The sequence below is a fragment of the Trichinella spiralis genome (assembly GCF_000181795.1).
Source record: "Trichinella spiralis strain ISS 195 chromosome Unknown Scfld4, whole genome shotgun sequence".
NCBI classification, from domain to species: Eukaryota; Metazoa; Nematoda; class Enoplea; order Trichinellida; family Trichinellidae; genus Trichinella; species Trichinella spiralis.
The window spans coordinates 8,802,450-8,823,276 of record NW_003526943.1 but is presented as its reverse complement, the minus strand read 5'-3'; the positions used below and the strand labels follow the sequence as shown (position 1 = coordinate 8,823,276).

Sequence of the window (20,827 nt, the reverse complement as noted above, 5' to 3'; positions counted from 1 at the left end):
TGAAGCTGCGCATCGTCGGCGCCAATTCAACGCACTCTGATCTGAAAGTCACAAAACGCTGACTTTGCCGTTTGTTGTTGTTGTTATTGTTGTTGCTGCTAGTGCTGCTGCCGGTCATCCCATGGTACTTACAATGCTTTATCGACTGTTGATTTGTATTTTAATTTTTCGCATTTCATTGGCGAACAATCACGAGGAACTTCTGATGACTCGAATTCGATCAAAGCCGGTAGTTTTGCAATATCAGAGTGAGGTGAATTTCAGAAAGCCCAACCCGTCGCAAGCCACCGCCCCTTCACCGCTGGTGCCAGTGGAGTCGATATTTCGACAGGCGCCGATCGATTCTTTCGACAGTCACCCATTTTCTGGACAAATGGCCAAAAGTGAAGATTCTTCAGCATCGATTCTGCAACTGCCCACAGAGCAGCAGCAGTCGGTGAAAATTGAACCCCCACAATTTCCGGCCCTGAACACGGTAGATACTAGACGAGATCCGAAAATAGCCACCGCCCCAGGATTGAGTAGTGTGCTCCGAGAGTCGCAGAATTTATTTCACACCGACGGTATGAACGCCTTCAAATTAACCGGTCAAGAGTTGGCTGCCAAGGGGATGCCAATTTTATCCGATTTCCAAAATGCTTTTCCAAAAGATCTGCAATCGCTCAAACAATTCGGCAGCGGAGTTTCTCAAGCGTTCGCCAATCAACCTGCACCAGGCAAATCTTCGATCGACGTCGTCGGCTTGACCAGAGATGTGCTCAACCCAATGCTGAAAAACATACCTCTGTTGAAAGAGGACCAAAATTCCCCCGCGGCCGCCGTCAGCAGCAATCCGCTGTCACAAAAAGGATTGTTGGAAATTCTCAAAGGTTTGGGGAAAAAAATCACCAGCGTCAGTGAGTGAAAATTAATTATTTATCATTTTGTCTTGTTTTGGCTTTCAATATAAAAAATTACTAATCAACTACTTCAGCTGGACTTGATCAAGCTGCACTTCCTACTGGTGTTGCACCCCGTGGACCTCCAGTGGCCGGACTTCCCTCTCTTCCAAGTATTTTCCCTGGAATAACTTCTCCAAATCAGAAAGTCGACGTGATGGGATTAATTTGTAAGAAATTATATAAAATATTGCTAATAATTTCTAACTTAATTCCATCATGTTATAAAACTTACTTTTTCAGCTGCTATTGGAAAAAAAATTATGCAGAAAACTAACGTAACATCACTAATAAAACCTGACGCTTTGCAAAATATGGCAGACAATATTACTGACGCGTTGGTTCCAGAAATGCCCAACTTAAATTTAGCTCAATTTATGGGACGTTGGTTTGAGGTTTGTTGAAATAAAGTACACAAATATTGAACTTCTTTTCAAAAGTATCACTTTTATAGGGGATCAACAGTCCAAGAGCAACAGAAGATCGTTGCATAGTTCATCATTGTAAGTAAAAAATAAAAGGCTGATTAATGAAAGCTAAAATAATTTCTTTTTAAAAATTATTTCCTTAAACTGTTTAAATTGTTTTCTATCACTTCAAGAAATGGAGTTTGGATTACATTATTAAATATTAGATGCTCCTGAATATCTAAAAAATTTTAAATAGTTTACTTTTAAAATATTGTTTTTTTTGATAGATTTGCGTTGCATTTACAATATAGAAAGATAATTAGCATTGTTATAGTTGGTGGTTTGACAGAAAATGGCAAAACTGCCACTTTTACTGCATTGAAAATTTATCGAGAGGGTTCTGATTTTGGTCAAGTTCGATATTCAATTGGTTATGCATTTCGCGGAGGTCGTCAACCAGGCATGCTTCAAATGCACACCAGTGAATCATCTGACCCCCTTCCTTGTAAGTTGATTAAATATAAAAGAGCAAAAAACAAACAGATTAATTTATATTTATAAACGTACTAGTGTATTGATGTTTATTAATAAATTAAAGTGCCTATCTGCTTCAAGCATGCAGATTATTAATATGTGTAATGTAACAAAAAAACAAATTAAAAGGTCGCAATTTGATTCACTTTTTATGGTTCTTTTATTATCTTAGTTTGGGTATATAAAGTTGGTCCAGTTAGTGAAGATTCTCTTGGAAATCGTGGATATGATTATGCAATTGTTTCCAATTGGATCCGCTATCCTGTTGCCGTGCTTGTGCGTGATCCGGATGTTTTCAAAGAAAAATATGAGGATGAAGTCTTAAAATGGTTAGAAGAAAAGAACTTCATCAATGGTCTTGTTCGTGCTTTTAATCTCGTTCAACCAGTGAATTATGACAACTGCCAATACAGTGAAAGCGCATTTAAAATATTTGGTTAATCTTTTCATCACCACCCTCGTACAATTTGTAAAATAATAAACATGTACTATATAATAATGCAGAACTGTTTTTTCTCTTTTTTAAAATAATAAAACAATAAAAAAATTTAATAATAATAAATAATAATGATAAATTTCAAATTTTGCAGCAAAGTTGTGAGCATTAGTATTTTTAAATATCAAAAACTGCTTATGAGGTCAATTAAAAAACTGTTGATTAAAAAGTTAGATAAATTATTGTTTAAATATGAATTTATTCAAGTTATAAAATAAGTCCACACATCGCTGTTTAAAGCCTAATTAAGTACACTTCTACTAGACAAGAACTTTCTCTTAATAATATAAATAATTTACCATTTTCATTTTCCACTACCGTACTACAAATTGTGAATATGCATCACATTTTTGACATATGAATACAATATGATGAATTCATAATGAAAAACAATTTCAAAATATTTATTATTATCGTTATTCAAATTCAATAATTTCAAATAATCAACTGAAATACTTATTCAATTTTTTCATAAATAACAATTGCATGATCAAGAAGACCGTGAGATGGATGCGTTGCAGTGCGCATGCGTTGCCTTTGTTCAAGTTGTTTCGGTTTTTTCAAAGTAAATGTACGCTCAAGCTGTAAAAATATAATTGAAATATTTAAAGTATTTCTTTTTTTAAGTAAAATAAACCTCTTTCACTGGCAAATCTCTGGAAAACGAAACTCGTCCAATTTCCTTTAATACTAAATTTAGCTGTTTATCAGTAAAATATCCTTCTTCATATGTACTGAAGCCTGAAATGAAACAAAAGTTAGTTTCTTTTTAAAATGCTAAATACATAAGATTTAATGTAAGTTAATTTATAATTTGGAAAAGAATTGTAATTATAAATAATTTGTATATATCATCCGATAAAATCTAGTAGTTAAAACAAAATAATATAATTCCCTTTTCAAATTATAAATTACTCGTGTTCTCCTTTTTAAATATGCTAAAATAGAAATTCTAAGTAGTACAGTATGAATATCAATACAGACTATCCAGTGCAATAAGAATATTGATCAGTGTTACATGTGGATTAGTTATGATAAATTTCAAAATGTTAAATTGACGATATAATACACAGTTGTGGAAAGCAACAAAATTGATCATACAGTCAATTACTCTGAAAAGCTTAGTGAAATTTTTAAAAAACAGCAATGAACAAAGTAAACTGTTGAATAAAAAATAATACCATTATTTCCTGTTGTCATAAGAACAGCTTTTCCTGTAGGATCTACAGTCAGAAATCCCCATTCATCGTGCAAGTGATCCCTTGTGGTATGTGACCAAGCTCTGGCACTGAAAAGCATCACAACTATTTCATTTTACAAAGAAGCAAATTCATTTTTATATCGCATTAATTTAAAAGCCAATATTTAATTAATTTTTGTTTCGTTAATGTGCTTGTTAATAATTTCCATAAAAAAGTCAAAATTTTAAAATCAAATGATATGAGATTATCATTTTGGGGTTATATGTCAGCAAATTATGCCCAACTGTTTACAGTTGAAATAATAATACTGAATATTGGAAGTAATAATTGAATATGATAACGAGATATGGTAGCTTACGAAAAATTAAAGAATCGAATTCCAGACGCCTTCGAAACCGGCGCATCTTGAATTACTAGTTCTTCTCCAAAAGTCATTGTTGGAATTGTCGGCCAGAAAACTTTGCCCGAATATTCAGCCCTCCATATCCCTTTAATCCAATTTAATTTTTCAAGAGGATCCTTTTTGGCTGCTGAGACGAAATGAATTATTAAAATATTGATAAACAAAAATAATTCTGCAAAACTGAACGTTTTCATTTTTAAATTTCTGACCAAAAATCAAGAGAACACCCTGAACGCTGCAGGAAAACAAGAAGAAAAGATGAAAATGATGATTTGGGTGAAATCGCACAACAGTCAAATTGCTCATTTTGGGTCAGTGGGCTACTTCTGGCTGTAAAATGGAAAAGAAATTTTTAACAGTTCATTTTGAAATTTTATTACAACTTCCAATTCTTTATTATTCTTATTCATGTTATTTTTATTTCTTCAAAAATTCAATTATTAATTTGTATGATAAGAATAAAATTATTTTCTTGGCAATTCATATTCCAATATTAGCATACACCATGTAGTATCAGAATATAAGAATAAAAATATTTTAAACTAAAAACTGTATGTAAAAATTATCTATTGCAAAGTATAGTTGAAATTTAAATATTGCAATAGCAGCACAATTGTTTTGTCATTAAAAAATATTAAAAACAGTAGTTTGTTTCATTTCAAAAGAGATTTGTATATTTTTCTTAATTAACAGAACTGCAGTTAATTTAATTTATTTCAAAATTAACAGTCAACATTCTCTTTTCAAACAATGATGAAGCATTCAAAAAAATATATGTAGTGAACAGTGATGAAATGTAGTGGTACAATTAAGCAGAATGATGACATGAATAGCAGTAACTATTCCACTTTATTTGCTGTGATGATGATAATATTCGGTAGAGAATTTCAAACGAATGATGCTCGTTTATTACATTTTGTTCGAATTGCCTTCAGGCATTTTCTGGTGTTCTAATGGCACAGATCCAGTGAACCAGATGTTTCAATATGATGTATTATTATTCTTGATAAAAATTTTTCTTTAACAATTTGTTCTAATGTTGCAAGTTGGAAAAGAAAATATGATTCTGTATTTTTAATGTATCACTTGGAAATGTTTGCATTCTAAAATTCAAATTCTGAGAAATATCTGCTATTGCTATCAATAAATCATATGAACAAAAGAGATGTTGTCAAAAATTTACACTGATCCGAGATAATGGAAAGTTATCAATTGACGTGCAACGTCAGAGCACACTTGGATAACAAATATATGATACATTTGTGATCAGTGATCAGTTTTAAGAATTGGTGATGCTTGTGATCAAAGCGGTGTCAAACGATGATAAATTTAAATTTCTTTTCAAACGTTGAACAGCACGTCAGCCGGTGTCAACAATGAACAGGATGCGCATTGTGAAAATGCAAAGGAGAAAATGCTGACAAGAGAAAACAAAAAGGGGTTTGTTAAAGAAATTTTTTTTCCCATCTGCAATCATTTTTCATGTGCGTCAACTTGCTGCAATTATCTCACATTTGCATCAACTGCTCTGAATAGCATTGAACAAGTTTTCCACTTGTCGCTTTTTCGAAATTTATTTTCACAAAAATTTCATATAAAAAATAAATATATTCAAGCAGAGAGGAACAGTTTTTGTTTAATATTAAAAATCTGATAATATTGAAATTCAAATTTTTAAAACTATTAAACATGCAAACTGCATCAATATCCGATAATTTGTTATTGATATTTTTTTAAAATATAGTTGTTAAACATTTTTGAAATAAAATCAACACAGCATAGTATTCAAGCAGATGTGAATAAAAAAACATTTTGCTCATTTTGGCAAACACATTTCTATTGCTATTTTAGCATATAGTATTATTCATCGTTATAATATTTCATCTTCGTTTGCGTGTATTTATTTCTGAATGAAAATGAATTGTCATTGTTATTTTTTTTAATTCTTGATAATAAACCTACCGTATCAAGGTGCCCATTTACATTATTAATAATGGTGAATCTGTTTTTCGAATATACTTCAAATTTGTTGAAGAACAACTAAAGTTCAACTGAAAACAATCTATAATTTGTTTTTTTACTTCATTAGCAAAGTTTCTCCCGCTGTACGTTACCTTTTATTTGATTTCAAAGCAGCAAGCCTACGTGTGGAAAATATGAAACTGCAGTCATGCGCTTTTTTCAACATTCACAGTTTGTTTGTTAGCACTTTGACAAAAAAATTGTAACAAATTTTAGCAGCTCAAAAGTTCAGCTAGAACGATTTCTTAAACTCTGAATAAAATTTCCACCATACATTTCACAAATAATTTCATACATATCATACACATTTTTAATTCACCAACATGCTAACATTAAGAAAAAACACTTCCGTCTGGCGTGAAATTAATATTTTGGTATAAAATTTTGAAAGCCTATAACATTTGTAAACGAGACTAACATTAGCAACGACAAAAAATAAAGATTGACCTTGTGCGTGTGGTATTGTTATATTGGATTAGAAAAATCGAGTAAAAGTGTGCCCCTTTAGAACACAAATAAAAGTTGCCATAAATCAAAGTGCTACATTATATAATTGACAAAGCGTGAAACACTAAAAACCATCAATAAACAATAAAGATTTAGAGAAATGAAAAATAGATAAAAGGCAAGCAAAACTTTAAATTTAACCCTAACACAGATTATTAAATAACAATTGGAAATCATGCACTAGCATATTAAAAATAAAAAAAATTTTCATTTTCATAGCATATTTTCAAATTTGATGATGCATTAAAATATTTATGGCAAAACACACAACTTCGAGCACAATGTTCTTTCGGATTATTTTCTTTGTTACGATTTTTATTGTTAAAGTTATTCAACTCAATTTATTCATAAAATTCATGTAGAAGATACTACTTTGAAATTGCCTAAATTATTCTACAATTTTCATCTGAAAACTGCAAATGTAAATAAAAAGGCAAGATTTCTGTATTATTAAATTAAAAAAAACCTTGATTTTCTAGTATACTGTACTCTGTATGCTGTTATTTTAATATGGAAAAACTAGATCCCCTAATAAATCGCATTTTATTATATTATTATCAATAATTATAAACACATTCATAATTATAAAGACATTTTTATTTGAAAACTTATATAACATGCTATCAGGTTTTCAATACCTACTGTAACTTGAGTCTATACTGTATACTCTCTATTGTGATTCATATTGATAGTTGAACGAATATTTATTAACAGCAGTAAGAAGTTATTTAAGAATTAATTATAAATTAACAATGAAATGAATTTTATTATTTATCACCTAATAATTTATTTTGTTTTTTTGGCTTTGGAAGCCTTGTCTTGTACGGTATTCTATTTTAAAATTATGAAATAAAATGTGAAAGCGTTGAATTATAACATATAATTGTCTGCTTTGAATTTCACGCTAATTATTAACTTATATTACACTTTATAAAGCTGATATTGTGTGCTTATTTTGAGCTATTACAGTAATCTTTCATCGCGGTTTTCTAAATAACCTTTTAATCAATTTTTCCGTTCTGTATATTTTATCAGAGCTGCGTTGAAACTTGGTTGTTGCATATCTATCAGTGTTGTAGTCATATTGAAGATGTCATCTTATCATGGGCGCTCTGACGCGCGTATTTACGTGGGAAATCTGCCACCAGACATCCGAAGTCGAGACATTGAATCTTGCTTCGAACGTTTTGGCAAAGTAGTGGCCGTCGACTTAAAAAACAGAAAGGGGCCACCATTTGCATTTGTAGAATTTGAAGACGCTCGGTTAGCATTCTGATCTCTTGTTATTGTTTATTTTTTAATCCTAAAAAGCTCTAATGATGATTAAATTTTAGGAAAAATAGATGCTTTTGTTATGTACAATTTTTTGTTTGTAAATGCCCAGTTGATTTTATCAGTAAAGTTTATTTACGTTTCTACAGTAACTGTGACTAACTAGCAATTCGTTTACTAGATAACTGAATGACAGTCGTTTTGGTGCAAGACGATAAAATAGTTGGAGTAAAATGTTAAATAGGATTGATTGATTTGAAAAAGTTTATTTTGAAAATGATGGAAATTAATGTTTTGCCAGAGTGAGGATGGTTGACATTTGAAATTTTACATTTAAATTATGGCTTCAGTTAGGCTGTTTGTTATAAATTGAACTTTAGGGACGCTGAGGATGCAGTTCGCTACAAGGATGGCTATGAATTAGATGGTTACAAACTGCGCGTGGAATTTCCACGTGGCTCTGGAGTTCATCCAGGTTACAATCAACGAAATCGAATGTTGGCAGGTCGCAATGGCTGCCGAACTAATGCATCTCGGCACACTGGGTTCAGATGTTATATTTCCGGTAAAATGAAAAAATTGAACAGTTTTCCAACTTAATATTTTATGTTTCAGGACTGCCAGCATCTGGTTCTTGGCAGGACCTTAAAGATCACATGCGGGAAGCGGGAGACGTCTGTTTCTCCGATGTTTATAAAAATGGAAATGGCGTTGTTGAATACATGAGAGCGGAAGATTTGGAATATGCCTTGGCGAATTTGAATGAATCACGCTTTCGTTCTCATGAGGTGATTATTTTAATGTTTCAGGTTTTAATACATTACTGTAACGTTAGGTTTATATTTGTGTAAAGATAGAATTGTTAATAATAATAATATTATTATTATAGTAATTAATTAAGTATGATATTATAATAGAGTTATAACAAAGTTTTACAGTAAACTTAATAAAACAGAATGAATGAAATAGTATGTATTAAATTATTTTTAATTGAAACAAAAGAGTACAATCCGAATGAATTGATTTTTCTTTTTCAGTATACTGTAAATGTAAATATAAAAGATGAAATGCAAGAACTAGTTTATTTCATCAACAAAATATATTAGAAAAATTCTAAATTGATGGAAACGTAAAGTAACATTTTTATTGTAATTTTATTTTATTTACGTTTTACCTTATAAATAGGTTTTTTTGTATATTTTCAAAGACCTGTTTTTTGTATGTGAACACATTGTGTTAGTGTTTGTTTTTGTATAAATAAAATGCAACAGTTTGGTAATTTTCAGTTGTTTAAATAAATGTTTATTTTGTTTGCATGTAATTTTGTAGATTCTGTTGATGCAACTTATGGAAATTAGTAGCCTTTGACGATGAATTGTAAAAAGTTAGCAAACAAGCAGGTTGAATAAGAATAGTTTGTTGATAAAAGTGTCAAATGATCAAATGAATTTCAAACAACAGTTATTCATTTGAAGTAGTTGGATTTTGCATAATTGCAGTGTTGAAATCTTTTTTTTGACATAAGCGTGGAATAAAATAAATTTTAATATATTTTAGTTGTTGAAAATGAATAAGTAGTTTTTTTTTTGTTTTTGCAAATTTAGGGTGAAGTTTCTTACATTCACGTCAGTGCAGTGGATACAAGTGAAGAAAATAGTCGAAGTCGCAGCCGTAGTCGGTCCCGCAGCAATTCGCCATCAGATCGTGCGTCTCCTTTGCGCCGCCGTGGAACCGGCACGAATAGCAGCGGCAGCGGAAATTCAAATCCAACAGCAACAACTTCTGTTGACAATGAAAATGGAAGGGGTGTGGTTTCATGCAGTCGGTCGCGTTCGCCCTGAATCACCAGGACGACAAACCCAGACATACATAACCACCGAGACAGAGATACAACACTTCAAGCGGCACCGTATTTGATGAAGCAATGAGCCGAATGTAAATTTTTCACCGCTTCCCCAACAACAGCTCGTTATCTATCTTTTATCTCTTCTGCTTATAGTCTTTTTTTTTCTTTTAGTCTTTATGTTTGTTTGTTTGTTTGTTTATTTATTTCATTTTATTTTTGGAACACCGATGTTTGAGGGTTGGTTTTATAATAACAATAATATATGCTTTTGATTTTTTATTTTTCCCATTCATTTACTTCTGTCTCGTTCATTTTTTATGTATATTTATTTATTCGGTTCATTGCGTTGAAAATGAATATTTTTTTCACCTGGGAATTGGGTGTTTTTGTTGTTTGCTGTGATGTTTGTAATAATTAATCTACATCCCGTCGGTCGGTCGGATCGGATTGTTGAAAAGTAATAGTACATACAAGGTGGCACTACCACGGGCTTTTACTACGGCGGACTGAGAGTGATTTTTTCAATTTCTACCAACCAACCAACCAACTTTGCCTGTCTGCCTGCCGTTGTTTGCTTGTGTGAGTGAATTGGATAATTTCGTTCGATTGCGCTGGGATGATAGACATATAACATACGTCGTTAACACAGATGTGCTAGTTAACTTTTTGCACAGGATCACGCATCAAAAAATCATATGATTTTCTTTTTTCAATAAATACTGACCAGTGAGTGAATGAATGAATGAATGAATCACAATCAGTTTGGTGCAAAGTAGTTGAGGAGTTGTTCACAGAGGATACTGATAAATGGAAAATGTTCGCTCATATAGACTTACTTTGAGCACAACAATAATACTACACAGAGTACGTCTGTCTACTTCGCATTGAGGAGGATCGAATCGAATTCAGCAAACAACACCAGCGAAGAACGAACTCTAAGACGACAATAAGGTTCTAAAGATTATCTATCATTTGTCTATTTATTGCTTTTTCTATAATTTGAACGAACACACATGGGGTCGCTTATCGGTTGTGTTCGTCCTTTCTTCCGCTGTTTGTATTGTGAGTTTGCGGATAAGAGGACATCAGCCGTGGGTTGGTGGGAAAAGGTTGCTCTTTGAAATAAGCACTGGTCAAGCATTGTTTCGCCGTGGCACGTTTTTCGGGATCGTAGGCGAACATGGTATTCAACAATTTTATACCATTCGAAGACATGGTCGGGAAGAGATTTTTCAGCTTGTTGTACGGCTGTTTTTTGAAACTGAACGACCGAGTCACGGGTAAATTCACAAAGTCGGGCCAGATTTTTTCGTTTGGAGAACCCAAAACATCAATGATCAATCGAATTTGATCAATTTCACCGGTGCCTGGAAATAGCGGCTTGTGGAGAAGCAGTTCGCCGAACACGCAGGCCGTTGCCCAGATGTCAATGGCAGAAGTGATATGTTCGCTTTCGAAAAGCAGCTCCGGCGCCCTGTACCATATGGTGACCACTTTGGGCGTCATTCGCGGTTCGGGCTTGCCGCAGATTCGGGCCAAGCCGAAGTCGGATATTTTCAACGTACCGTCGTCTTTGAGAAGCAAATTCGACGCTTTCAGATCACGGTGGACAATGTAATTCGAATGGAGATAATCGACCCCTTCCAGTAGTTGGTAAATGAGACATTTCACGTCGGATTCGCTGAATGGCAATTTCATCCAGTCGAGCAAACTACCCAAATCGTGTTCGCAGTATTCCATGACCAGAAAAACCGAATTCAAACTTTGCCCAATTGCAACTTCCCGCAAAGCGATAATATTCTTGTGTTTTGTTCTTTTCAGTATGGCTATCTCGCGCATCGTGCTCATCTCCAAGCCGACATCGCAACGGACTCGCTTTATGGCGACAATGTCTCCACTTTTCAGATCCTTTGCCTGGTAGACGGTTCCGTAGGCTCCTTCACCAATTTTGTTCAAATTTTTAAAATCGTAAATCGATCGACATTTTTCAATTTCGCTGTTCATATTCAACAGCACCTCTTCGCCGCTTACTAGAGATACGTAGGAAATTGTTTCATCATCATCATTCGAATCATTGCTAACCGACCTGCCACACCGGCTACTTTGGCTGTCGTCCAGTTTGATGCATTTATTGCTAGGTCTGAAAATGAGAACAATTATTATGCTCACATAAAAGCTTCATATTTGCAGTTTGTAGCAGGTGAAACTTTACATAGAACATTGCGGCCATATGGGCAAAGTTCTGCAAATTATCAGATCCCAAAAAATAGAAATTGCATTACATAAAAAAAACCAAATGTAATAAAATTACAAGACAAGTTCAGAATTTACAACGCTTTCGGAAGAATTTAGAAATAAAAGGAAAAATATGGTAGACATTATGCTACTCTTACAAATCAAAATTAATAAATTATAAAATACTAAACTAACATAAATACACCTATTTAGGTTCAGAGCATTAAGATTAAATTTAAAAAATACTGATTAAAAAATTATATATATATATATATTCAGGCTTACTCCATGTATTTTGCACTGAATACTGCCGCCAGTTGCTATCAAAACTGAAAAAGTGAAAAACTACATACATATACTGAAAAAATACATATAAACAAACAAAAAATCCAGAATTTTATATTTTTCATAAATAACAAAATTACCAAAATCTTTATACTCGTACTAGAAAATTAAACCAAACAAATCTCAGTGTCATACAGAATGATTTTGAGAAAATTAAGCGACGATTCTCTTTTTATTTAATGAAAATGAAAATTTTAAATAATAACCAAAAATGTATTTATAAATATTTATGATTATGTTTTAATTCTTAAATTCAAAAATAAATTTGTAAATTTGATTATGAATCTCTCTTCTTTAATCTTCTCATCTCTCTCAGTACAGTATGCTACAGTATGGACGATTGTGGCTAACCAATAGGTGAAGCATACAGTTTGCTTTCAAAAATCTTGATATGCCCATTATAAATATAATTAATTGCTTAATCAATAGATTGTATTTTTTTCACTTGCAAATTCTCCATTTCTGCTAATTTATATAACAATAAAAACGTTGCACTTGATTAATACTTACTGTCTTAATAATTTGTTGATCCTATTAATTGTGCATTGCACAGAATTGCTTGATCTGTACTGATATTCTTAGATAATTTTTTATATATTCCAGCTTATAAATTTTTGTAAGTGATTATAAGCTTTTATAATTATTTATTATTAATTTATGATTGTCGTAAGCTGAACTTTTAATGTTTTATTAAAATGGACATGCAATGAAAAGATTTTTGTCTTTTTAGCATACATTAAAAAGAAACTTTCTTTATTGTAAAAGTTAGCTAACATTTCAATTCAGATTTTGAAAACAACTTAAAACGTTTAACTTTCTTGGTTCAATACACGCAATAAACATTTCAATATTTCTTTTTGTACAAACACAAGTACTTTTAACTATGATTCGAATTATTTTAACACTTTTATTGAGGGTTAATTTACACTGCGCTTTCTGTTCGACAAACATTTGTATAGAATTTCTTTTAGAAATTATTTCTTTTTAATTTTATTGAATATTCTTAAGCTGAGAGAATTTAAAATGAGCGTTGTTTTTATTTCGTAATTTTAATTTTTACTGCTTATAATTTTGTTGACAAAATGTAAATTGCCAATTATTTTGAAGTATTTGGGAAACGTAAATACAATTACCTGGTAAATTGAACAATGCAACTTATCTCATACAGTGAAAGTAATGAATTTATTTAAATATTGTTATTTATTGTTATTGTTATGCATTATAACGACAATGTTGGCGCTTAATAGAGATGTCTCTTGTTAATTGTTTTGTTTGGGCAAAGCGAAATTCCTTCTTGACTGAACTGGCGAAAGTCACGGATGTCCTTCAGGATGGTAGGCATAGTAAATACAGACATTTTAAAATAATTTTGTTGACCAGTATTTTAAATTAGGGACTTGTCAAGTGATTTTTCAAGATGGGAAACAACGAGTCGTTTCTATTCGTTCGTTAACGCTGGCGACGCGTGAAGAATGCTATGGCTTTGTAAGAAATTAAAATTGGCTGTTATTATTTATGTAATTCAATGATTTAATTCTTTTTTTACTATTTTCGGAACCCTCTACATTTGGGAAACCTCTGCCGCTTTTGGTGGACGGAATTGAAGATGATTCAAAGAAAGAGCATGATGATGGCGTTCGACGCTCATCTCGTCGACGGACTGTCAATTTGGATGTTCAAAATTTTATAAAAGAGCAAATTGCTAATTCGAAGAAAAAAGGTGGAAAAGGTATTTTAAAAAAAAGCATGGCATATTTTAAATAATCATGTTTTTTGTTTTTTAAAAAATTGTTGATATCTGTCAACAGTTTTACGAAAAGCATATGTGGAATTAGCTGACTTTTTGAATTATACTAAAAATGTTTGTGGTTTTTAGATGATGAAGAGCAAGATGATGGTGATGATGATGGCATTTATACTGGGAAATTGCGTGTTACTGTTGAATGCCCTCCTACCGACACCAATAAATCCACTGTTACAAGTCAAGGTATAACACCGAAATTATTTTTTCGCTGTATTTTATGTTAAAAAGTTCTAACTAACTAACTAACTAACTAACTAACTTTTGCAGCGTTTTAAAAATAATTTTTAAAATTAATAATTATAACAGAGGTTTATGATAAAATTGTTTGCATTGTATATTGTTGAATAAATTATAAAAAGTAATGGGTGTTGAGGATGTAAGGATAATTATCATAGTTTGTCAAATTTATTTCATATTTTGATTTTTTAAGTTCTTAAAACCTTGCATATATATATATATATAGTATATATGTTTATTTATTTATATGTAGTGAAGTGTTTGTTAGGATTTTTAGCAAAAGAAGAAGCGCAGCAAGTTTTACCGAATGAAGAAGAAAGCGGTGCGTAAAAGTTGATTTCTGTTTACTGGTTTTTGCTTTTTGTCACATTTATTTTATGCATACGATTTGGTAATTTCATATCAAGATGTAAAGTGGGAATCTGAAGAAAAAAAAATTTTTTTTTGTATTATCATTTTTTAATATTAAAAAAATAATTTTAATATTCAGATCCAAAGGTTGTCGAGAGGAAACTTCGTGAAATTGGTGATTTTTTTCAAGGACGGGAAGAATGGCTGCGCTATAAATCCGGTCGATTATTTTGCTTAGCTTGTCGTCGTTGTCAATCCATGGCTAAAGTTTGTAAGATCTACTTTTATAATATCTGACATTTTATTGACAGGTTTTAGTTAGTTTATATGATTTATGATATTTTCAGTTTGAAGATATGATTTTTTAAATTTGATTTTTTGCTTTTTTTATACATCAGTCATATTTTTGTGTTATTTTATTTTATTTAGCAAAGAAATGGACAAGAATTGGAATGCCAATAGAAATGTATCTGAAATTTATGGAGCACGAGAATTCCGTTGTTCACAAAAAATCAATGGATCGATTATTTGACAGTGAGCATTGCAGTTGCATATTAAACATTGTTTTTGATTTGTAATTGCATCGCATCTCTTAGTCTACTGCTGCGATGGCTTTATGCAAAAGTTCCACTGTTCAGAAGGAAATTGTTCTTCCAAATTTTGGCAAGCCATTGCTTTGTCCTATCATAAAGCTTTTGTTCATCGTTTGGACATTTCGCCAATTTTCAGTGATGACAGCTTAGAAATTGCCGGTAAATTTCTGACATTTTATCATGATAATTTTGTCTGCGTGAAAGTGCTATTTATTTATTTATTTTGTATTTCAGACGCCCATCCATATTCATCATTAAGCAAATCAATCAATCGTAAAGATTGCTTACCTTCTGATCCTGAAACAGTCACCAGTGTCTCACATGAATCGGATGATTGCAAGAATTCTGCAAATTTTACTACAGAATCTGAAAATGTAAATAATTATTATATGCATTGTTAAATGAAAATAATTGATTGGGCTTTTATGATATGAGTATATATGGTAATTTTGATTGACTTCGATTATAATGCATTTTAAGGATATTATAAATGAAGAAAAAATTGACAAGAACAAGCTTGATATGGAAGCTGGAATGGAAATTGATTGCATGTTAACGAGTACGGCTGAATTGGACTTCTTACAGTTTGAGCCATTTGATCAATCGCTGAAAGAAGAGGACAAAATGCCGTATATTGCTTTGGCAAGAAAATTAATTTCCGATCTTACAGAGTTCGGTGAAGAATACAATTCGAAACTTTCTGCGATTCGGTTAGTTATATATTTTTACATTATTTTTTAATTTTTGGAAAATATTTAATAGCATGTCTAATTGTTTAATGTGTGTTGCAATTTCTTTAATTATAAAAAATAAATATTGTAATACATTATCAATAGTAGTAGTTCAGAGTATGGTTTGCATTTGAATTTTTCTCACTGCTTTTTGCTAGTTTTTTGTTTAATTCCACGTTGTCTGTGAGTATTTCTGCTGTTGTGTCTGGCCACGAGTTTTGGATTCAGTAATGTAGTGCCAGACTTTTTCATGGTGATATTTTTTTAATTCTAACCGTGGATTGGTGACGGTTGAGTTATATTATGTAATTATGAAAGTATGTCTTATATTTATGAACTTTAAATAAAAATTATTTTATTTTCAGAGATTCTTGTGCATCCCCTGAAGCAGGTTGTTCAGAAAGACAATTAGACGACGAAGATGACGACGACGACGATGATGATGATGATATATTTCATGAAACTCTGGATGTTTACCAGAAAAAAGTGGAAGGTTTGCAATTATCTTATTAATTACATTTATATTTCAATTCTGATTGGTTGTTTTTTTAGAACTTTATGAAGCATTTTTCAGCGATCGGTGTGAGAGTTTTACTTGTGATGATGCACTTGAATTGTGCAGAAGTTTAGAGGAGATGGATCCATCGTAAATTTAAATGTGTAATTTCACCTTGTTCTAACTTAGTTAATGAATATAAAGTGTGTTGATGCCAAACAGTAAAGTATTTCTGAAATTTTTATATTGCAGCTATGTTTCTTTGTTCGCAATTTATTGCTCTCTTTACTATAATTTTGAATGTTTTATCTCTTTGTCACTGCACTTTTCAATATGAATGGAATGTCTTGTTTTGCTGTTTTGTTTCAACATTGTTCAGCACATAATGGAATGGGATGAAGTAAATGAATATCTATGGTGATTCAGCAATATTCACCCTTTCGACTGATCATTTGAATATTTTTATTTTTCAATTTTATTGAATGTTCTGTGTGTGTGTGTGTGTGTGTGTGTGTTTTAAAAGTTTAAATTGAATGGTTTATAATGTGAACTGTAAAAGACAATTATAAATCAAATTATAAATATTTCGTTCTTATTTGATAATAATTAACTGTATGCATAAAATGGAAACTTTTTTTTAAATATTTATTTTAATGGAGCTTTAAATTATTAGTGTAAAGGTGAAAATAATAGCGCAATTTGGTTCATGCTAATAATTCACTACAACTAAGTAAATCACTGGTAACCATTGAAAATGTTTGCAAAAGCACATCGGAGATGAATGAAACTTTAATAAAATAATTTTATTTTGTACAGTCAGATTTTAAATATGGTTTTATTTAAACTATGCTTTAGTGGACGATGATTTTTCTACAGATATTTTGAAGAAAGTGAAGTGAGCTTTAGTGATTTTTCATTTTTGAAATGTTGCAAATATTATCTTTAAAATGGAATAATATGCAAATTTAAAATTGTAGAAATGTTTGTTTTTAATTTATAAACTATAACAAAATTGTCATTATAATTTCAAAAAAAAATCTTCAAAATTTTAATGTTTCAGTAAAAAGAAATATACGAGAAATACTACTAATACTGTTCAGATTTCAGTTGCATTGTCAAAGTAGTAGTGAAATTGAGAAATGCAATAGCTGGCGTAGCATTGTAAAAATTTATCTGCAAAACCAAACCAAACCAAATAAGCTGAATGGGGAACAACCGAAGGGATTTCCTTTCTTTTAATTCTAGACAGAAAATTATTCAAATACGTTTTTTAAGTTTTTTTCCTTAAAAATAAAATGCTAATTTTGAAAAAAATGGACAGAAAAATTGACAGATTGCATTAATTTAAACTGTCGTCAGTTAAATGAGGCAGTTGGAAAAGTTTCGAACTTGCCTCGATAACGCAGTCATGTCGAGCAAGTATGCGCAAAATTTGGTGCAGACGAAGCCATTTCTGAAACACCGGCATTCGATGATCAAAATCCGCACTTTCTTTCAAATCTTCAACCGGGGTCAGTCTGGCCGTCTGATCCACAATACCGAGCAGAACCGCGTGATTCGGATCTGTCGTATAAACCGAGCCGTCCTGTTGGACTGAATCCCTGGCTGCACTGATCAAAGCCTGTGCAACGTGGATGGTCATTCTGGTAGCGGTGAGTCGGTCGAATGGTGACGAATTTCCGCCCTGTTGGAAATGGCCCAACACGTTCACCCTGGTGCTGAATTTTCCCTTTCCCAATTCACTGTACAACTGCTTTATAAATTGAGTTGTGAAATTCTCATTTGCATATTGACTGCGTGTCACAATGTAGCGCTCCTCACCTTCGGTGATTTTTTCAAAAATCACTTGCACATCAGCTTTCATGTCGTCTACGGTGAATTTTTCTTCAAAAATGTACGCATTGTCAGCGCCGGAACACAACGCCGACAGTGTGGCCAAAAATCCACAGTAACCGCCCATCGTTTCAACTATGAATACGCGCTTTTTGGTACCAATTGCCGACTGTTTCAATTTGTCGATAACTTCGCAAATTTCATTCAAAGCCGTATCACATCCGAGCGACAAATCCGTACCTGGGATGTTGTTGCTGATGGTGCACGGAATCACGGCCATTGGAATGCAAAATGCCGGGTATTTGTGTCGATTTTCGGCCAAGATCAAGCACGAATGAAACGCCTCGAATCCGCCGACCATCAGCAACGCGTGTATGTGAAACTGAGCCAGACGTCTGGCGACACCGTCCAAATCCATCGACGGCAAGCTCTTTTGCGACCCAAGAAACGAACCACCGTACATGGTCCAATAATTCACGGAATTCCAATCCATCTCTTCAAATCGACCGTCCAGCAGACCTTCGAAAGAATCTTTGATTGTATAGACTCGGCATTTGTAACAAATTGCGTAACGAACAAACGCTCGTACTGCAGCATTCATTCCACACGATGGACTGCCGATATGCATGATGGCCAAGTTGAACGAGTAGCCACCGCTCAGCGCTTCTGATTCCATGCGCGGATGGATTTTGGCCAATTTTCTGTAAGCGTTCAAATTTCTGAGAAAACTCCGGCCTCGCAAATGCATAGCTTCTTGCCAATTTTTTTCCTCCATTGCTTGTCTAAATTTCAATATTCTCTCTACACACTGAGACAGTGGCCGACGGACAATGGAATTTCCATCCAAAGCGATCACAGTCGGCTCATCAAAATCCATCAACGCGAACACCGCTTCAGAGCCCATTCGAGTTGCCAAAAGTCGATCGTAAGCCGAAGGAATGCCGCCACGTTGAACATGACCCAGTACGGTGATTCGAACGTCATACTGTAGGCGTTTAGCAATCACATCACGCACTTGTTCGCTTCGTATTCGTTTTCCAGTGCAATCCTGGGCACCTTCGGAACAGATGACGATGTTCATCCTCTGACCAGCGGCACGGCTTTCTTTCAGCTTATTGCACAGCATGTCTGGCCAATCAACCGGTGCGGGCCATTCGGGCAAAAATAGCCAATCAGCTTCGGTAGTCAGCGCAGCTACCAGAGCCAAATAGCCACTCCAAAGACCCATCACTTCGATGACAAACGAACGCCGGTGACTTTTAGCAGTACTGTCAACTGCATCGATTGATTCGACAATTCTATGCAAAGCCGTATCAACGCCGATGCTCATGTCGGTTCCTGGAAAATCGTTGTGAATTGAACCGACAATGCCGACCAAATTGATGCTGAAATACTGTTCAGCTAAACTTTTATCCAATTCATTGTTGGCCACAAGATCGCTGACCAATCCGGGCCAATCTTTGTAAAATATATGCGCAGCCGTCAGACTGCCGTCGCCTCCAATGCAAATCAGATCAGTGACGCCGGAGATGATTAAATTTTTACAAGCACGCATCCTTTGTTCACGCGTGTGGAACTCATTCGCGCGGCCACTGCCCAAAATTGTTCCACCATGCTGAATTATGTCCATCACGCTGTACCAGTTGGCTTCTTGGAAATAAAGACTACCTTGCACCATGCCACCGAAACCTTCGCGGATGAACAAAATCCCAAACCCTTTGTGCAAACCAATTCTCGTTATTGCTCTCAATGCTGCATTGGTACCGGCTGCATCACCACCAGGTGTCACTACACCGATTATTCGTTTGTTATCTTCTTGCATCTGTGACACCTACCTGTAACAATAAAAAGTTCCCTAAGATTTTATGAACAATTTGATTCGTAAATAATGTTATAAAATAAAACAACATATATATATATATATATAGATGCAGAATTTATTATCTGTTTAAATTCCTTTCTATTTGGCGTTGCTTGGAGAATCGATCACTTATTTAACTGAAAAGAAAATTTTGCAAAAAATCAAACTGCTTAAATTACTAATTTATATATTAATAAGAATAAAAAAAATTGATCATCGCTTCATTGTACAGTATGCTCAATTTTCACATTTGTCGAAATACTAGTTTTTGAAAACTGAATCATTTAATAAGGCAATTTGCAAAGTGAAAACAGTTCAAAGTGTCAGTTTGCTTTTGCTTTTCTTGTTGGATCTCTTCATTTTGATGAAAATCAATTTAATTTTGCAACGATGTACTTTCAGCATTTTTTGATAAAGAGAGTGAAATAATGAAAATGATGATCAATTGATCGATGCCATTTTAAAATGGTAGCAACAAATACGTCGTCGTGATGAGCAGTTGGAAAATAATTCTCCAAAAACAAGTCTTTTTTTTCAAATCATATATTTCAAAATTTGCACCAGTGTACAAAATAAATTTATGATAAAAATTTGTAAAAATTGCTGAGTAGCAAAGATGAATAATAAATCGGCTTTAAACCAATTGTTGGCTTTATCTGTTCATTTCATACCAAAAGTCCCTTCAAAGTATAAGCAAAATATAATCACTTA

General features: G+C 32.9%; 6 protein-coding genes across 6 annotated transcripts; 3 read left to right on the top strand and 3 right to left on the bottom strand.

Moving 5' to 3' along the window:
- The first annotated feature begins 133 nt into the window (after positions 1 to 133).
- Positions 134 to 2,323, top strand: Tsp_02086 (conserved hypothetical protein). The gene is made up of 6 exons (XM_003377904.1): positions 134 to 869; positions 974 to 1,051; positions 1,182 to 1,333; positions 1,393 to 1,445; positions 1,636 to 1,829; positions 2,055 to 2,323. The coding sequence occupies exons 1-6, from the start codon at positions 134 to 136 to the stop codon at positions 2,321 to 2,323; spliced, it is 1,482 nt and encodes a 493-aa protein (XP_003377952.1).
- Positions 2,324 to 2,834: 511 nt separating this feature from the next.
- Tsp_02087 (conserved hypothetical protein) lies at positions 2,835 to 4,177 on the bottom strand. The gene is made up of 4 exons (XM_003377903.1): positions 3,939 to 4,177; positions 3,560 to 3,666; positions 3,016 to 3,119; positions 2,835 to 2,954 (listed from the first exon to the last, which is right to left on the bottom strand). Exons 1-4 carry the CDS (start codon positions 4,175 to 4,177, stop codon positions 2,835 to 2,837), a joined length of 570 nt encoding a protein of 189 aa, XP_003377951.1.
- A 3,425-nt stretch (positions 4,178 to 7,602) lies between these two features.
- Tsp_02088 (splicing factor, arginine/serine-rich 1) lies at positions 7,603 to 9,701 on the top strand. The gene is made up of 6 exons (XM_003377902.1): positions 7,603 to 7,775; positions 8,165 to 8,349; positions 8,400 to 8,572; positions 8,822 to 8,863; positions 9,342 to 9,358; positions 9,389 to 9,701. The coding sequence occupies exons 1-6, from the start codon at positions 7,603 to 7,605 to the stop codon at positions 9,699 to 9,701; spliced, it is 903 nt and encodes a 300-aa protein (XP_003377950.1).
- Positions 9,702 to 10,653: 952 nt separating this feature from the next.
- Tsp_02089 (cell division protein kinase 10) lies at positions 10,654 to 12,220 on the bottom strand. The gene is made up of 3 exons (XM_003377901.1): positions 12,151 to 12,220; positions 11,800 to 11,872; positions 10,654 to 11,770 (listed from the first exon to the last, which is right to left on the bottom strand). Exons 1-3 carry the CDS (start codon positions 12,218 to 12,220, stop codon positions 10,654 to 10,656), a joined length of 1,260 nt encoding a protein of 419 aa, XP_003377949.1.
- Positions 12,221 to 13,627: 1,407 nt separating this feature from the next.
- On the top strand, positions 13,628 to 16,576 carry Tsp_02090 (conserved hypothetical protein). Its single transcript, XM_003377900.1, has 7 exons — positions 13,628 to 13,658; positions 13,817 to 13,939; positions 14,087 to 14,197; positions 15,032 to 15,136; positions 15,430 to 15,569; positions 15,676 to 15,905; positions 16,501 to 16,576. The coding sequence occupies exons 1-7, from the start codon at positions 13,628 to 13,630 to the stop codon at positions 16,574 to 16,576; spliced, it is 816 nt and encodes a 271-aa protein (XP_003377948.1).
- A 1,185-nt stretch (positions 16,577 to 17,761) lies between these two features.
- Positions 17,762 to 20,077, bottom strand: Tsp_02091 (6-phosphofructokinase). Its single transcript, XM_003377899.1, has one exon. The coding sequence runs from the start codon at positions 20,075 to 20,077 to the stop codon at positions 17,762 to 17,764; it is 2,316 nt and encodes a 771-aa protein (XP_003377947.1).
- Between the last annotated feature and the right edge of the window lie 750 nt (positions 20,078 to 20,827).

What these genes read in the sequence shown, in the direction of transcription:
- Tsp_02089 (XM_003377901.1), bottom strand. Translation starts at nt 12,220, where the DNA reads ATGTATGTAGTTTTTCACTTTTTCAGTTTTGATAGCAACTGGCGGCAG. An exon ending in TTCAGTGCAAAATACATGGA is followed by an intron (nt 11,873 to 12,150) that starts GTAAGCCTGAAT and finishes GATAATTTGCAG; the next exon opens with AACTTTGCCCATATGGCCGC. An exon ending in TGCAAATATGAAGCTTTTAT is followed by an intron (nt 11,771 to 11,799) that starts GTGAGCATAATA and finishes TCTCATTTTCAG; the next exon opens with ACCTAGCAATAAATGCATCA.
- Tsp_02088 (XM_003377902.1), top strand. Translation starts at nt 7,603, where the DNA reads ATGTCATCTTATCATGGGCGCTCTGACGCGCGTATTTACGTGGGAAAT. An exon ending in GTTCAGATGTTATATTTCCG is followed by an intron (nt 8,350 to 8,399) that starts GTAAAATGAAAA and finishes TTTATGTTTCAG; the next exon opens with GACTGCCAGCATCTGGTTCT. An exon ending in CACGCTTTCGTTCTCATGAG is followed by an intron (nt 8,573 to 8,821) that starts GTGATTATTTTA and finishes TTTCTTTTTCAG; the next exon opens with TATACTGTAAATGTAAATAT.
- Tsp_02091 (XM_003377899.1), bottom strand. Translation starts at nt 20,077, where the DNA reads ATGCAAGAAGATAACAAACGAATAATCGGTGTAGTGACACCTGGTGGT.
- Tsp_02090 (XM_003377900.1), top strand. Translation starts at nt 13,628, where the DNA reads ATGGGAAACAACGAGTCGTTTCTATTCGTTC. An exon ending in CGAGTCGTTTCTATTCGTTC is followed by an intron (nt 13,659 to 13,816) that starts GTTAACGCTGGC and finishes ACGGAATTGAAG; the next exon opens with ATGATTCAAAGAAAGAGCAT. An exon ending in TTACTACAGAATCTGAAAAT is followed by an intron (nt 15,570 to 15,675) that starts GTAAATAATTAT and finishes ATGCATTTTAAG; the next exon opens with GATATTATAAATGAAGAAAA.
- Tsp_02086 (XM_003377904.1), top strand. Translation starts at nt 134, where the DNA reads ATGCTTTATCGACTGTTGATTTGTATTTTAATTTTTCGCATTTCATTG. An exon ending in TTATGGGACGTTGGTTTGAG is followed by an intron (nt 1,334 to 1,392) that starts GTTTGTTGAAAT and finishes TCACTTTTATAG; the next exon opens with GGGATCAACAGTCCAAGAGC. An exon ending in CATGCTTCAAATGCACACCA is followed by an intron (nt 1,830 to 2,054) that starts GTGAATCATCTG and finishes TTATTATCTTAG; the next exon opens with TTTGGGTATATAAAGTTGGT.
- Tsp_02087 (XM_003377903.1), bottom strand. Translation starts at nt 4,177, where the DNA reads ATGAAAACGTTCAGTTTTGCAGAATTATTTTTGTTTATCAATATTTTA. An exon ending in ATTCGATTCTTTAATTTTTC is followed by an intron (nt 3,667 to 3,938) that starts GTAAGCTACCAT and finishes GATGCTTTTCAG; the next exon opens with TGCCAGAGCTTGGTCACATA. An exon ending in TATGACAACAGGAAATAATG is followed by an intron (nt 3,120 to 3,559) that starts GTATTATTTTTT and finishes GTTTCATTTCAG; the next exon opens with GCTTCAGTACATATGAAGAA.